We start from the raw sequence: 16,605 nt of genomic DNA, 5'->3' as shown, positions 1-16,605 counted from the left end.
TGGAAGTGTTTTCAATAATATATACAAGCTGTAGTTGCTGCTTATGTATCTTATGCAACTAGCAACCATTTACAAAAGCCAATAGGCCTGACTTGTAGGTATGATGTGACTTGTTGTATCATATATCTGGAGGCAATGACAGGAACAGCAAAATACAAGCCGGGCAGCACACTGTGCTAAACACAGATTTTTAGCTTATGTGTTTTAAAGCCACACCCTAAATTACATTGACCATGTTCCTTTCAGAGACCCCCCAGTTTTTTCATCCCACTTAAAGCCCTGGGTATGATGTTACTTGTTGTATCATATCTTGATGCAACACAGAAAACGCAAAATACAAGTCAGGTGGCACACTATGCTAAGCAGAGATGCTAAGCACAGATTCTTAGCTTACGTGTTTTAGCCACGTCCTTAATTACATTGGCCACGCCCCTTTGAGAGACCCCCAGTTTTTTCACCCTACTTAAAGCCCTGACTACATCACATTACTCTGCCTTTATCACATTGTGTTTGAGATGCTGTTTGGATATTTTCTTTAAAGCGCTTTCAATTGAATCTTGGCCCTATGTCTTGGTGACCTTCCGCTCCCTCACCGGCCGGGCATTACTGAACCCAGGTCCGCAGACTGACCCTAATCACTGAACCCTGTTTCACAGACTGATCCTACTAACAGTTCCAGGGATGTCTTCCTAGAGAGCCCACTCTCCTCCGGGCCACACCCGGACAGCCCCATCCTCCGCTGCAGTGACGGATGGGCGCCCACAAGTGCCGGCTGCCTCTCGTCGCCACACTCTATGTCCTGCTCCATTAGTCTTCGAGGCGTCTCCGCAGCCCCGGCTCACCGTGCAGGATGGCTTCCCGGGAGCAGCGGGTCTTGACGGCAGCCGAGGCGGGCGACGCGGCGCGGAGCTCCAGGGGAGAAGATCTGATGGCGGCGCTTAGCATTTAATTAAAACCGCTGGGACCGAGGCCCTCCCGGGCGCTCATGAGGAGGACAACGGGGAGGGAGCGAGGAGAGGCGAGCGGAGGGAAAGGGCTTCAGGGAGAGGGGCGTAGGAGGAGAGGGGAAGGAAAGAGATGCTGAAAGGAGGACGAGAAAGAGTGAGGTATAGGGTGTCAGAGAAATAAACTAAAGGAGGAGAGGGGAAAATAAAGGGGGAAACGGTGGGGTGAAAAAGTGCCACGAGATTTCAGAGAGAACAAGAAAAAAAGCACTTGCGTTGCAGCAGCGGGGAAGGATTCACTCGCGGGAGCGTTAATTGCAACCAGATGGGCCGCGCGCTCCCGCGAGTGAATGTCCTGACGTGCACGCGTTGCCATTGAGGGCAATGGAACGCGTGCACGTGCTTGGCTGAAAAGCCTAAGCATTCAAAAAGGTCGTTTTCCTTTGCAGCGCATGCGCGCTGCGAAGGCTCGACCTAAAAAGAAGTAAAAATGCTTCTAAAGAATAAATTCACATCCTAAGACTTTAATTCTATTGTGACCTCTAGTCACCTGTGCGATCCATATGTTATTGCCTACATCTTTTGTATTGAAGGCGAATACCGAATGTATGTTTACTACTTCAACCACCTAATGTTTTATAACTGTGTATTGTGAAGCGTTCTGATTCCCTTGTGGTTCATTCTTTGTTGACTACTAGTCACCTATGCTATCCATATACTACTATCTACCTCTTTTGTACTGAATGGCGAATACCAAATGTATGTTTGCTATCTCAACCATCTAATGTTTAATAACTCTATATTGTAAAGCGCTCTGATACCCTCGTGGGTCATGTTTGTGCTATATAAAACTTTATAAAAAAAAAAATGTTCAGAGGTAAGGGCCAGAGATGAGGTGAAGGTGTTAGTATCGAGTCAGGTTATTTCAGTGGTCGCTGCTCTAGGGGTGTGATGAGGGCTCAGGCTATTATGACAAAAAATGTTGGTTGAAACAAGCTGCAAGGGTAATGGTAAATGAATGCTGCTGGGTACTCTGATGAAGGTGGATAGGGAGGAGGGGAAAGGGATGGAGAAATACAAGCAATGGGGAGAGGGGACGATACAGAAAGAGGTACCCGTGGGATGACTAAAGGGCTAGGATGAGTTTGGGTCAGGGAGGAAACTTATTCATCACAGAGAGTTTGATGAGAGGAAAATGTCATCAACTAATTCTAGGCTGCATTCAGATGCTTGGATGAGGATAATCCCATTATTATAAAGGGAGATGGTAGCCTCTGCTCCGCCAACAATAGAGGGAGTTATCAAGAGTCTGAGACCGTGGGGGGCTTTAGTGGATGCAGTGATCCGAAGCAGAGAGCAAAGGGCTTTCCCTCATTGTGCTGGTCTTTTCATGCAAAAAATAGGGTCACTTATGGTAGCGCCTTTATTCGTGAAGACCTAGGGGGAAGAAATAAGGGTTTCTGGGAGAAATTTGAGAAGTCTGTGTTAGAAGTTCTTGAACACGCTTTTAGATAGTTTATGGGGTATATGATAGTTAGGAATTTCAGGTGTCTGAAACTAGTTTGGAGTCTAGTGATCTTCGAGAAAGGGAATCCATGGCTAAGGGCACCAAATTTCCAGAGTGGATTGAGGGGAGGGACCGGAGTACTACATGCTCACGTGGGGGGAAGTTGAGGAGAAGGGGGTATGGTCAGATGAAGGAAGGAAGGAAGGAAGGGATGGAGCAAATCATGGGGTGACTGGAGGAAAGTTCCATGACTCCGTGCTACAAAAGCAGCCCATTAAACAGCAGAATCATGACCGAAGATGTACGGAGAGAAGAAGGTACTCTTTCTGTTTTGGGCTTCCCAGCATTATATGCATCCAATTACTAGGTGGAAATCAGCAAATCCTGAAGAAAGGGCCCAACTGTGAATATAAGAAAGGGAAGTTGGAATACATTAGGGCAAACTAGATTATGCAATTAGGAAGATAGAATCCGGATTAGAGGGATAGAGGGATGAGGTGAACAGTGGCCTAGGATGAGCGGCTGAGAGGTGAGTAGAGATGCACTTGGAAATTCGATAGACTGAGCCAGTCTGGGAAGCCAAACAGAATTAGTAAACAGCCTCTTTCTAAGATGGCTGCCACCCTGGTAACACTTAGAAGCTATAGAACATGATAGTCTTTTTTTCATGTCCTTATGAAGGACATGATGAGTCCTATGTTGATATCTAGATTCAGAGAGTCTTAGAGGCGCCACCATTTTAGATTGGACAGGCACCTTATACAGGGGGGGGCTCAATACATGATGCAGGGCCTACAAGGCCCACATAGAGCCCCTTAATGCTACAATGCCCCCAAACACAATCAGCACACAAAAGGCCCTTATTATCATGCCTTGAGACAACAGCAAGGGGAATCCTCCTGAAAAAAGAGTTAGTAGTGAATGAAGCCAGGCACCTCCGTGAACAATAATATTTGATGTATGGCACAACATCCTGATGTCTACCATGCTGTCTTGAGTCTTCCTGAACCATCTCTTACTCCAAGAGCTGTTCTTGTTTTAACAAAACCTTGACCATATGCATCTACCTAAAGCTGTAACTAGTATATGAGTGCTGTGTGAGTGCCCTTTTTTTTGCAAAGTTACTCTATGAACACCTTTGCTGAAATAAATAAGATTGTGGCATGTTCTAAAGAACTTGTATGTAAATATCTGTGTATGGTAAAATATGCCTTCATAATTTTCAACAATAGTAATAAACTAGATGGTTTTTCAATCAATTAAAAATTGTGTATGCACATTCCTGTATTTTTCATTTAAGTAATTTAAATCTCTTTACATCCAACAGAAAAAAATCCTTGATTGTACAAAATGTTTAAGAATAATGAAGATAATACTGTAAATCTGCAAAAGCAAAGTCTGAAATATTGAGTTCCAGTATTAGGGAAAACATAAGTGCTGACAGAGAGAGCGTTACCTGAACATAAACTGACAGATCTTGGAAGTACCGTGAAGGGAAATTCGGTGGTTCTACAAGTATCAGCTGTGCACCTCTGTGCCTCAGGATGAAGAAATGACCTCTAGAAAATTAAGGAAACACTGATCAAACACTTCTTGTGTAAACATGTCCAATACCGGCTCTGATCATGAGGTGGTTTCAGCAGTACTCTGCTTCCTAAAGTGATATCAGACTACCATTCAGGGCTAGAGGTGTGTATTGTAAACTCCCTCAGGCCATTCCACAGCAACCAGCAAAAAGCACAGTTAACTGAAAGTTAAAGGAAATGGGGGTTCTGCTATATACTACACAGAGTATATTTACCAAGCCTAAAACTGCATCAGATAACACACACAGGGAAAAAGGCATACAAATGCAATGAATGTCAGAAGAGCTTTAGTCAATGATCATGCCTAAAAAACAGCAGCGAACACACACAGGGGAAAAACCATATCATTGCAGTGAATGTGGAAGTAGTTTTACGGAATCATCTAAACTCATGAGTCATCAGCGAACACACACTGGAGTAAAACCATTCAAGTGCAATGAATGTGGGAAGAGCTTTATATATTTATCCCACCTAAAACGGCATCAGAGAACACACACTGGAGAAAAACCATATCCTTGCAGTGAATGTCTGAAGAGCTTTAGTCGATTATCACACCAAAAACGGCATCAGAGAACACACACTGGAGAAAAACCATATCATTGCAGTGAATGTCTGAAGAACTTTAGTCGATTATCTGTCCTAAAACAGCATCAGAGAACACACACTGGAGAAAAACCATATAATTGCAGTGAATGTGGAAGTAGTTTCAGTTCCTCTTCAGGATTTAGGTTTCATCAGCAAACACACACAGGGGAAAAACCATATAATTGCAGTGAATGTGTGAAGAGCTTTCCTAAATTATGGTACCTAACACAGCATCAGAAAACACACACTGGGGAAAAACCATTCCAGTGCAATGAATGTGGGAAGAGATTTTTTCGCTTATCAGTCCTACATATACATCAGCGAACACACACTGGGGAAAAACCATACCATTGTAGTGAATGTGGGAAGCACTTTAGTCAATTATCATACCTAAAACTCCATCAGAGAACACACACAGGGGAAAAACCATACCACTGCAGTGAATGTGGAAGTAGTTTTAGATCTTCTTCAGGATTAAAGTATCATCAACAAACACACACAGGGGAAAAACCATATAATTGCAGTGAATGTCTGAAGAGTTTTTATGAATTGTCGCACCTAAAGCGGCATCAGAAAACACACACTGGGGAAAAACCATTCAAGTGCAATGAATGTGGGAAGAGATTTTGTCGCTTATCAGTCCTACATATACATCAGCGAACACACACTAGGGAAAAACCATATCATTGCAGTGAATGTGGAAGTAGTTTTAGTTACTCTTCAACGTTAATTATTCATCAACGAACACACACTGGAGAAAAACCATACCATTGCAGTGAATGTGGAAGTAGTTTTAGTGAATCTTCAAAATTAAGGAGTCATCAGCGAACACACACTGGAGAAAAACCATACCATTGCAGTGAATGTGGGAAGAGATTTTTTCGCTTATCAGTCCTACATATACATCAGCGAGCACACACTGGTGAAAAACCATACCATTGCAGTGAATGTGGGAAGCACTTTACTCAATTATCATACCTAAAACTCCATCAGAGAACACACACAGGGGAAAAACCATACCACTGCAGTGAATGTGGAAGTAGTTTTAGATCTTCAGGATTAAAGTATCATCAACAAACACACACAGGGGGAAAACCATATCATTGCAGTGAATGTCTGAAGAGTTTTTATGAATTGTCGCACCTAAAGCGGCATCAGAAAACACACACTGGGGAAAAACCATTCAAGTGCAATGAATGTGGGAAGAGATTTTGTCGCTTATCAGTCCTACATATACATCAGCGAACACACACTAGGGAAAAACCATATCATTGCAGTGAATGTGGAAGTAGTTTTAGTTACTCTTCAACGTTAATTATTCATCAACGAACACACACTGGAGAAAAACCATACCATTGCAGTGAATGTGGAAGTAGTTTTAGTGAATCTTCAAAATTAAGGAGTCATCAGCGAACACACACTGGAGAAAAACCATACCATTGCAGTGAATGTGGGAAGAGATTTTTTCGCTTATCAGTCCTACATATACATCAGCGAGCACACACTGGTGAAAAACCATACCATTGCAGTGAATGTGGGAAGCACTTTACTCAATTATCATACCTAAACCTCCATCAGAGAACACACACAGGGGAAAAACCATACCACTGCAGTGAATGTGGAAGTAGTTTTAGATCTTCCTCAGGATTAAAGTATCATCAACAAACACACACAGGGGAAAAACCATATCATTGCAGTGAATGTCTGAAGAGTTTTTATGAATTGTCGCACCTAAAGCGGCATCAGAAAACACACACTGGGGAAAAACCATTCAAGTGCAATGAATGTGGGAAGAGATTTTGTCGCTTATCAGTCCTACATATACATCAGCGAACACACACTGGGGAAAAACCATATCATTGCAGTGAATGTGGAAGTAGTTTTAGTTACTCTTCAACATTAATTATTCATCAACGAACACACACTGGAGAAAAACCATACCATTGCAGTGAATGTGGAAGTAGTTTTAGTGAATCTTCAAAATTAAGGAGTCATCAGCGAACACACACTGGAGAAAAACCATACCATTGCAGTGAATGTGGGAAGAGATTTTTTCGCTTATCAGTCCTACATATACATCAGCGAGCACACACTGGGGAAAAACCATACCATTGCAGTGAATGTGGGAAGCACTTTAGTCAATTATCATACCTAAAACTCCATTAGAGAACACACACAGGGGAAAAACCATACCACTGCAGTGAATGTGGGAAGAGATTTTGTCACTTATCAAACCTAAAACAGCATCAGAAAACGCACACTGGGGAAAAACCATTCCAGTGCAATGAATGTGGGAAGAGATTTTGTGATTTATCAAACCTAAAACGGCATCAGCGAGCACACACTGGGGAAAAACTTTAGTATGGCCCCTACGGCCACGCTATTCTTTGCTAAAGTTAGCCTCAGTTAGCAACTATTTTAACTGCGTGTCTTTTTATTTTTGCACACAACACTCTGTATCTTCTTGTGCAAGACGCTTTTCTGCCCACATGAGCTCATATTGTTATAGTTTGCTCTCAGCATACAAGGTCGAAAATCAAGCCACTGTGCTTTCCATTTCTGGTCAGTCCGTACTACCTAGACATAATATTAGGCACTTCTTGGATTGAGAAATGCTTGCATTATACTAACACGCAGCAGCTTCCTCAAGACAGACAGAAGATTTCCTTCTACGAACTAGAGCCTTGCTGAGCCTATGATGTAACCTTACTCCTACATTCTGTGGTGAGGGTTTCCCCAGAATTGGCCCAGAGATCTTCTTTTATATAATATACATATTCCTACCCGGGGAGGGTGGTCTAGGCGCTATAGCCGTAATATCCACTGGTCAATCAGAATGATTTCCCCCTTCTTATTTTATGGTATTGTAACTTTGATCATTGTTTTTATCTTATGTATTATTCTGCTGGTGATAGCTCATTTACTGCATTATTGAACAACGCACAGTTTGTTAGTTGAACAATAAACATTTTTAACTTTACATAGACTCTGCATTATTTGGTGTGGACAAGCAGGGGTGAGTGAGCAAAAGGGTGTGCAATACATTGCTACCGCGACTGAGAGGTCGGGAGGTCCGTGTTCTGGCTTTGTCTAAGCATTAGGTATCTTCGGAAGGTCTGCTGAGCTAATGAGACACTATAGCTAGTCGGTCTAGGGATTGTGGGTTCTTAGGTGTAAGTGCGGTACAACCAATCTTGCACTAAAGGCCTATTTTCTTGTGCATAGTTCTGTATGTGCAGGGTCTCCACAACAAAACCATTCAAGTGCAGTGACTGTGGAAGTAGTTTTAGTTCCTCTTTAGGATTAATGTATCATCAACAAACACACACAGGGGAAAAACCATTCCAGTGCAATGAATGTGGAAGTAGTTTTAGTGACTCATCAACATTAAAGGTTCATCAACGAAAACACACTGGAGAAAAACCATATCATTGCAGTGAATGTGGAAGTAGTTTTATGGAATCATCTAAACTCATGAGTCATCAGCGAAGGCACACTAGAGTAAAACCATACCATTGCAGGGAATGTGGAAGTTGTTTTAGTTCCTCTTCAGGATTAATGTATCATCAACAAACAGACACAGGGGCAAAACCATTCCAGTGCAATGAATGTGGGAAGAGATTTTGCCGCTTATCAGTCCTACATGGACATCAGCGAACACACACTGGAGAAAACCATTTCAGTGCAATGAATGTGGGAAGAGATTTTGCCGCTTATCAGTCCTACATGGACATCAGCAAACACACACTGGAGAAAAACCATACCATTGCAGGGAATGTGGAAGTAGCTTACGTGATTCTTCAATATTAATGATTCATCAGCGAAGACATACAGGAGAAAATACATATTGGCAGTGAACGTGCAAAAAGCTTTTGTCGATCTTCAAACCTAAAAATAAATCAGCGAGCACTCCACCATCACCATCAATGAAAGTGTCTATTCTCTGCTATTGTTTATTTCCGTACAGCTAGGAAAAACCTGAAATATCAGGAAACCCATTGGGAGACTAGCACAATGTGAACTAAAAGTAAAGAAACATTGTTGGTTTTTATTCTGTGAGAGTTTTAACTAAAGAAATCCGAGCACACCTGACCATGCTACCTGTAAAATCAACACCATGAACAATGCTTGGACTAACAAGGGTATTTTCAGCTAATTTTATAGATTAGTACTAAAACATATAAACCCAACACACTCAAAACTATTTAACAAGCACAAACTGAAGATTCTTCAGAGCTGACTGTGGTTTTGGTCATTTTATGCATCATTATTGGTTCTGTGACAGCGGCCAGAGCACTGTTTAGAAAAGAAGATGTGAAAGCAGGAGAATGTGAGCTGCAGCTCTCTGGGTTAACCCTTGTAGTGCTGACATTTACCTCTGAAGCAGGAGAATGTGAGCTGCAGCTCTCTGGGTTAACCCTTGCAGTGCATGACGTTTCCCTCAGAAGCTCTGATGTAGAACAAATGAGGACACGAAATTCTTCAGCCATGAAAATTATGATTACGTTTTAACTGTGAAACTATGTGACAACAATTGAATTGATGTTACTCTTTTGGTCTGTCCTTATGATGTAGCAACTGTTATACAATTATGTTAAAAATTAGACAGTGCATCTATATAGAAATAGGCACTGGATGAATGTGGAAGTATGCCTGTATATCTTCAGTAGGGACCATGTACCAACTATGTGCTGAATATTGATCATCTCCTTCGCAATTGCATTGCAAATGCTTTTTTGATAAACGGTTGGTGCAAATAAACATATATTTTTGATAACTCATTATACTTGGTTGTTCACAATTTGTCTTTTCCTAATTCAAAGGTCCACTTTGTTATTAAATTTCCTAAATGTTTTTTTCACACCTTAAGAACAAATGATGATCATAGTCCGAATTTCCGTCTACGAGCCGTACTCGTCAGCACATAACACAACCTCGCATTTCATTAGCGACAAAAAAGTTAAAATCTCAAAGAAACCTGGTCCTACGCTTGACTACGAAAAACCCAGGCAACAACTCGTCTCTGGACAGGTCGGGTAGGATCTCCTTTTATGCCGATGATATTCTCCTGTACTTGGCCAACCCTCGATCCTCAATTCACAGGTTATTGCATAATCTTGCCCTCTTTCGTCAGTACTCGGGTTATATAATTAACTGGGACAAGTCATTGATTTATGTCCTCAGTGGAGAGCCCCCAAGTCTTCGCCCGGGCAGCAGCACCGATATAATCATGGGCGGTTTCCGCTATCTGGTCATTTATGTCAAGAGGAACGAAGACGTTTTCTATCAGAAGAATCTCCTGCCTCCCCTGCATCGCCTCCAGGCTGACGTGCAGCACTGGAAGACACTGTCCCTTACTCTATTGGATAGAGCTGCCCTTTTTAAAATGAAAGCACTCCCCTGTTTCCTTAATGCCCTGCAGAACACGCCATAACCCGTCCCTGCCCACTACTTCCAGACGGTTGATTCTGAGGTCCACTCGCTACTATGGAATGGCAGCACGCCCGAAGTGCCCTGACCAAACTTACACAAAGTTGGTATGATGGGGTATTGCTCTCCCGGCGATTAAATCATATTACTGGGCCTCACAATTAATGGTCCTCAATCACTGGGCCCACCGTCCTCTTATGGATCCAGCATACAGGATGGACAGGCTTAATATATCTGCGGGCAAATTCCCTACGAGCATTGAATGGAGGGCTCGGACATCTACCCAACATATACTCCGACCTCTACCACAGTTTCGACCTGGCATGCGGCAACCGCCACGCTGGGTTGGAAGGGGAAAATTACGCAGGTTACTTAATTGCTGGAATCGTGCCAATTGGGTATGCTCTCGGGTTATCCAGGGTTTGAAAAGTGGGATTTGACTGGTCTCTCCACGGTTGGGTACCTGTGAGCAAAAGGTGCGGTGGTTCCACTCGGCGAGCTACAATTAAAATACCAACTGCTTGAGAGGGAAACGTTTTGTTATCATCAGGCATGTAGTGCATTGTGTAAGGCAATTCCCAAGGGCTCCGATCTACCCGTCTCCTCGCCTCTGGAAGATAGGCTTCTAGACGATTATCTCCCGGATAAGGCCATCGCCCTGACCTACCGTAAAATACTTAATAATTCACCAGAGACTCTCAACAAACTACGCACAAAATGGTGCGATGAAGTGGGAGACTTATGTGACGAAGATTGGAGGGAGGCCCTGGCTTCTCCCCGGGAGGTGGCTGTCTGTTCCCGCTTCAAGCTCATACAGCTTAAAATACTTCACAGGGCCTATTACTGCGCGGTATTTGTTAAAATGGGTCTCTCTGATTCCCAACTCTGTCCCCGAGGCTGCGGTTCCACGGGCACCTTCTAACACCAGTGGTGGGACTGGCCTGTTCTTCAACAGTACTGGAGTGCGATTTTGTTCACCATGTCCCAAATATGACATAAACCTATAGAAACCTCTCTTTGACTTTGTCTCCTAAACATTTGGGACGCCACTGACCTCTCTCGAACGGAACAAAAATGGGTTTTGCTGGGCTCTATAATAGCAAAACTCAACATAGCCAGAACCATTCCTCCAATGGTGCCCCAAAACAGGGACTGGGCAGCCGACATTGACTGGTGCATGCAGGCTGAAAGAGTGGTATAAGAGAGCAGGGGATGCCCAGGTAAATGGACAAAAATATGGGGCCCCGGGAACGAAAGCAGGTCTTCTGCGCACTCCCTTTGGTGATGGTTCCCCATTTAATATTGATAACAAGACACTTTAAGGTTTAATACTAGTATGTGACCGAAATATTATCAGTGACGCTTTTTTCTATTATTGATTATAGGTACCTTGTGTTTATTTAATGTGATTCGACTATCTTGACAACTGCTCTCTTTTTATGTTTTTGTATTCTTTTCATATTGTTTTTCGTTGTTTCTCTCAATAAAAAAGATTTATCAAAAACATAATGATGAAGGTCGTAGAGGTGCAGCCCTGTGCACGCAGCTTTATTTCAGAAGAGTGCAGGATCAATAAGGAAGCAGCAGCTGTGTGATAGCCAGGCCGAGCACACTTCAGGAGAGTGCAGGATCAGTAATGAAGGTCGCAGAACTGCTGCTGTGTGATAGCCAAGCCGAGCACATTTCAGAAGAGTGCAGGATCAATAATGAAGGTCACAGAGCTGCAGCTTTGAGATAGCCAGGCCGAGCACACTTCAGAAGAGAGCAGGATCAATAATGAAGGTCACAGTGCTGCAGCTGTGTGACAGACATACCGAGTACTTCACCCCCGAAGAGTGCAGGATCAATAATAAAGGTACAGAGCTGCAGCTGTGTGATAGCCAGGCCCAGCACAAGGCTTCACTTCAGAAGAGTGCAGGATCAATAATGAAGGTCACAGAGCTGCAGCTGTGTGATAGCCAGACCGAGTACTTCACTACAGAAGAGTGTAGGACTAGTGATGAAGGTCTCAGAGCTGCAGCTGTGTGATAGCCAGGCCGAGCACACTTCAGAAGAGTGCAGGATCAATAATGAAGGTCACAGAGCTGCAGCTGTGTGATAGCCAGGCCAAGCACACTTCAGAAGAGTGCAGGATCAATAATGATGGTCACAGAGCTGCAGCTGTGTGATAGCCAGGCCAAGCACACTTCAGAAGAGTGCAGGATCAATAATGAAGGTCACAGAGCTGCAGCTGTGTGATAGCCAGACGAGTACTTCACTACAGAAGAGTGCAGGATCACTGATGAAGGTCTCAGAGCTGCAGCTGTGTGATAGCCAGGCCGAGCACAAGGCTCCACTTCAGAAGAGAGCAGGATCAATAATGAAGGTCACAGAGCTGCTGCAGCTGTGTGATAGCCAGGCAGACTTCTGTTCACCATAGATGAATTATTAACGAAGTCTTCGACCCACATGCTGTGTGATTGCCGGGCTGAGCACAGGGCTTCTCTGCAGAAGAGTGACGGATCATTAACAAGTCACAGAGCCTCCCAATGTCTGATAGCAAGGCCGAGCACAAAGTGAACAAAATCACCATTGTACATTCGTGGGAGACAGTTGTAGATGGCAGATGGCTGATGGAGCTGCATTTTTAAATGATTGTTCTAAAAGGAAATTAAAAGAAGCATTGGCATAGCCAATAGATCTCGCCCTTGGGACCTTATAAGTGTTTAGCCATACAACAGTTGATGTTGTTGCACCAAGGATATTGTGCTGCATAACTAAATACTTATAAGGTCTCAAAGGTGAGACCTATTGGCTATGCGATTGGATGCAATTAATTGATTACTGAAACCCACGGATTAATAAGTATTATAAACATCCATTTTACATAAATGCACATCCTGGATAAACAGAAATACGGCAGCGAACATGATATGTCAGTGCTATGCTTGCCAGAGGCTGGAGTTTGGGTGTGCTGGGGTCCATGCACAGCTTCGTGGTATGGACACATTGCATCTGACATTATCTGTTTACTTGCGTTTACAATAGTTGTTCTTCAGAGAGCCAGCTGCCTTCAGGCTTCTGTCATGCCTACATAGTCAAATTTTTCATTCAAGGCCAAACTCCCCTCATAAAGCACAGCACACTTCAACAAGTACGTTTTTAGAAGAGGAAATCACAAAATCCCACGTGTGTAATGAGTTCTGGAAATCTAAAATGTTGCTAGCAATTGTTCCCCCTTGACAAAAAATAAAGAAAAAGAATGCTAAAATCCATCACCCACATTAAAGATAATCGCAAGGCTGCGTTGCTGGTAGTGATATTTTAAAGACACTATGGCCAACCAGCGTCTTTCCGGTTCCTACTTATAGAAAGTCGATTTATTTCAAGAAACACTTCCAAGCTGTGTTTCTCGGAAGCATTGCTAAGTGGTGCTATTCGTTTAGAGTATTTTCAAGCTGTGAACAGGCCCCAGACATGAAGGGAGAGGGAGCAAGTGTGAACTGGAGGAGGCACAAGAAAGGGGGGTGGAGAGAGAGGGAAGGGATTGCAATAGAGGAGAAGGGAAGTGGAAGACAGGATGAGAGGGAGAGTGTGGATGAGTGACATCTGGGCACACACCTAGCGCCTCGAAGCCAGCAGCAGCGCAGTGCTTAGTGATGGCTGCACTCCCACGAGTGCTCAGCTGATACAGTGTGATGTACGTGTGCTGCCTCTAGGCACTATATCTAGTGAGTGTTGCAGCTTCCATTGCACACCGTGGTACTGAGGCTTTGTGCAGTGCCGAGAGAGCAGCTGTTATTACTGCAAGGCGATGTCCAAACCTCAGTGGGGTCTGTGAGAGGGTGCCACAAAGACTGCCTTCCATGCACTGTACAACTGTAACCAATGCCAGCATAGTGCGCTCTGCTGCAGCCTTTGTGCACGTGAACACGCATGACCTCCACTGACCCTCTTCACAGGTCGCCCGCTGTTCTTTAACTCCAAAGACAGCGTAGATACATGCTCACACACAGCAAGAGTTAGAAAGAGCGCACCGACTCGGCCCTCGCAGCGCTACAGGCTGGCAGCCTGATTCCGAGTTTGCTGGAGGCGGGTAATGCGCCAAGCAGCAGTGACTGGGCCTCTGGGCGCTATACATAGAGCAGACAGGACGTCCGCTGCCGTTTGGCAGACGCCCAGGTCCCTACTTTCTGCAGTCTCCGCCTAGAAGACAGACCGGCGATTTCTAAAGTTTATACCAGAGAGGAAAGGGGAACAGCCTGACGCTCAGTGTTCTGCTGAATCCAGAGAGACATGAAAAAACGGAGAAGAGAACATTGAAGTGGCAGGGAGAGATTTACACAAGGAGTACTAGGAAGAGGAAGAATAAATGGTAGATGGAACAAGCAATAGCCGTGTGGCCGTGAAAGTGACACGGCCGTGCGGCGTGAAAGGGAAATGAAGAGCTGACCAGGAGGGAGAGAGAGGGGGTAGGCAGCAGCGCGGCGCAAAAGTGAAAGGGAAATGAACAGCTGACAAAGAGGGAGTGGGATGGGGAGGGGTTAGGAGGCCGCACGAAAGTGAAAGGGAAATGAAGAGCTGACGAGGAGGGAGGGAATCACGCACGCACTGTAAGGCTTAATAAGCCATTACAGAAAGCCACATGGCAGCTGTGCACGTCGCACACGCTTGTGCGTGTGACAGCAAGCTGGTGGCTGGCAAAAGTAGCACTTTTAAAAGCCAGCTTCTAAATGTCTCGCTGACAGCGCATGTGCGCTGGATCAGCGAGACCTAAAAAGAGATTGATTGCACCATACTATTATATAGTTGGAATTAATCATGACACTATAGAATGTACATAATAATTACTAGATTTTAAATGGTAACAAAATTGTATGTTTTTGGATATGTAATAAAACAAAAACTAATTTGGATTTATAGTATTTGACTGCTGTAAAGAATGAGATTGCTCCCCTACACTATCAAGATACTTTGTGTTGTCTGCAGGGAGTCTACAGAAGACACTCAAATGATGGAGGGAATGCAGAACAAATCAAACATTCATCCACAGTCAGGAGATCTGATTCAAATTTATTTATTTTATTTATTTATTTATTTGAACTTATAATGTGCAACAGCTACCCGCAATGGGTTTCCCGGCGCCAGGGATAGACAAAAGTAGAAAGAGAAGACACAACAACAGTACAATGAACCAGCTAGAGCGACAGGACAGATCTATTGGAAGAGCAAATCCATTGTTCCTTTGCTCATCATGCCATCCCAGTTTAGATCCAGCCATATGCAAATCTGTCTTGACCCTGCTCCTCATTGGGAACTGTCCAGCCCGAACTGCCTAACCAGGTCCTCCCTGGACCAGAAACGAGCAACCTGAGAACGGTTTCAGCGTATCCCCACTCATCAGCCAGGTCAGGTTCAATTTGGTGGCACAGTGAGCCCGGGACTCATGTCTGACCAAACCACTTAGGCAAGAATGCTAAAGACACACAAATGATGGACGGAATGAGGAACAAATCAAACATTCACCCCCCTGTCAAGAGATCTGGGTTCAATCCATCCTTCTTTAGCTCACCATGCTATCCAAGATTAGACCCAGCCATATGCATAGTAGACTTGACCCTGCTCCTCATGGGAACAGTCCATCTCGAACTGCCAAGCAAGGTCGGTCCTCCCTAGACTAGAAATAAACATTCTAGGACCAGTTTTGGGGTATCACCCCCCATCAGCGAGGCTAGGTTGAAACAGTGGCACAGTGAGCCCGGGAGCCAAATCTGGGCATACCCGGCGCACCTAGAGCGAGAAAGCAAAAGACACACAAATGCTGGATGGAATGAGGAACAAATCAAACATTGACCCCAGTCAAGAGATATGGCTTTAATCCATTGTTCTTTTGCTCACTATGCCACCCCAATTTAGAGCCAGCCATATGCAAATCAGTCTTGACCCTGCTCCTCATTGGAAGCAATCCAGCCCTAGCTGCCAAGGCAAGTCCTCCCTGGACTAGAAACAAGCATCCTAAGATCAGTTTTGAGGTATCACTCCTCATCAGCCAGGCTAGCTTGAATACTGTGGCACAGTGAGCCTAAGACCAATATCTGTGCATAGCCGGCAGAATTACGGCGAGTCTGGCACACATGGTAGTTGAAGAAGGGGGTTCAACTTGACAGTGTGTCCCTGGACAGACAAGGTTTCTTTATTAGAGATGGTACTAGCTCTCCTGTGTTGCTGGAAAGAGAAGTGATACTGGTAATTCAGAGATCTGTACTACACTACATTTAATTCAGTCATTGTTACCCAACCAATGCATTATTTTTTAGGAACGCTAAAAATATGCCTTTCGGCTGGCACTCCCTTTGTTAATAATCCATATAAATACTACAAATAGTTCAGTACTTGAATGTATTTTGCTACAAGAGGGATGTAAACATACATTTGTCATATTCAAAAAATAACTTTGTTTAAAGGTTCTTATTTAGTGCAGCTTTATATACTGGGTGTTCGATCGTGATACAGCTATACCAACAGTATCTGTGATGGATGTGGAATGAAGGAGCCGAGTACAATGAGTTTCTCT

At 43.9% G+C, this 16,605-nt stretch overlaps 2 protein-coding genes across 2 annotated transcripts in view; both read left to right on the top strand.

Annotated features, from left to right (window-relative positions):
- Positions 1-7,602, top strand: part of LOC144762767 (uncharacterized) — a 599,563-nt gene extending 591,961 nt beyond the window's left edge. The window contains exon 5 of the mRNA XM_078648047.1: positions 3,779-7,602. Within this exon, the coding sequence (XP_078504173.1) occupies positions 4,332-6,788 (2,457 nt within the window). The 5' untranslated portion in view covers positions 3,779-4,331 and the 3' untranslated portion in view covers positions 6,789-7,602. The remainder of the gene's footprint in view (positions 1-3,778) is intronic.
- A 130-nt stretch (positions 7,603-7,732) lies between these two features.
- On the top strand, positions 7,733-9,403 carry LOC144762891 (uncharacterized). The gene has a single exon (XM_078648217.1). It carries the CDS (start codon positions 7,854-7,856, stop codon positions 8,430-8,432), a length of 579 nt encoding a protein of 192 aa, XP_078504343.1. The 5' UTR covers positions 7,733-7,853; the 3' UTR covers positions 8,433-9,403.
- The last annotated feature ends 7,202 nt before the right edge of the window (positions 9,404-16,605 follow it).

Source organism: Lissotriton helveticus, chromosome 1_1 (genome assembly GCF_964261635.1).
Source record: "Lissotriton helveticus chromosome 1_1, aLisHel1.1, whole genome shotgun sequence".
NCBI classification, from domain to species: Eukaryota; Metazoa; Chordata; class Amphibia; order Caudata; family Salamandridae; genus Lissotriton; species Lissotriton helveticus.
Note: the sequence above shows the minus strand (reverse complement) of the source record. Positions and strands in the feature narration are given on the sequence as shown.

What these genes read in the sequence shown, in the direction of transcription:
- LOC144762891 (XM_078648217.1), top strand. Translation starts at nt 7,854, where the DNA reads ATGTGCAGGGTCTCCACAACAAAACCATTCAAGTGCAGTGACTGTGGA.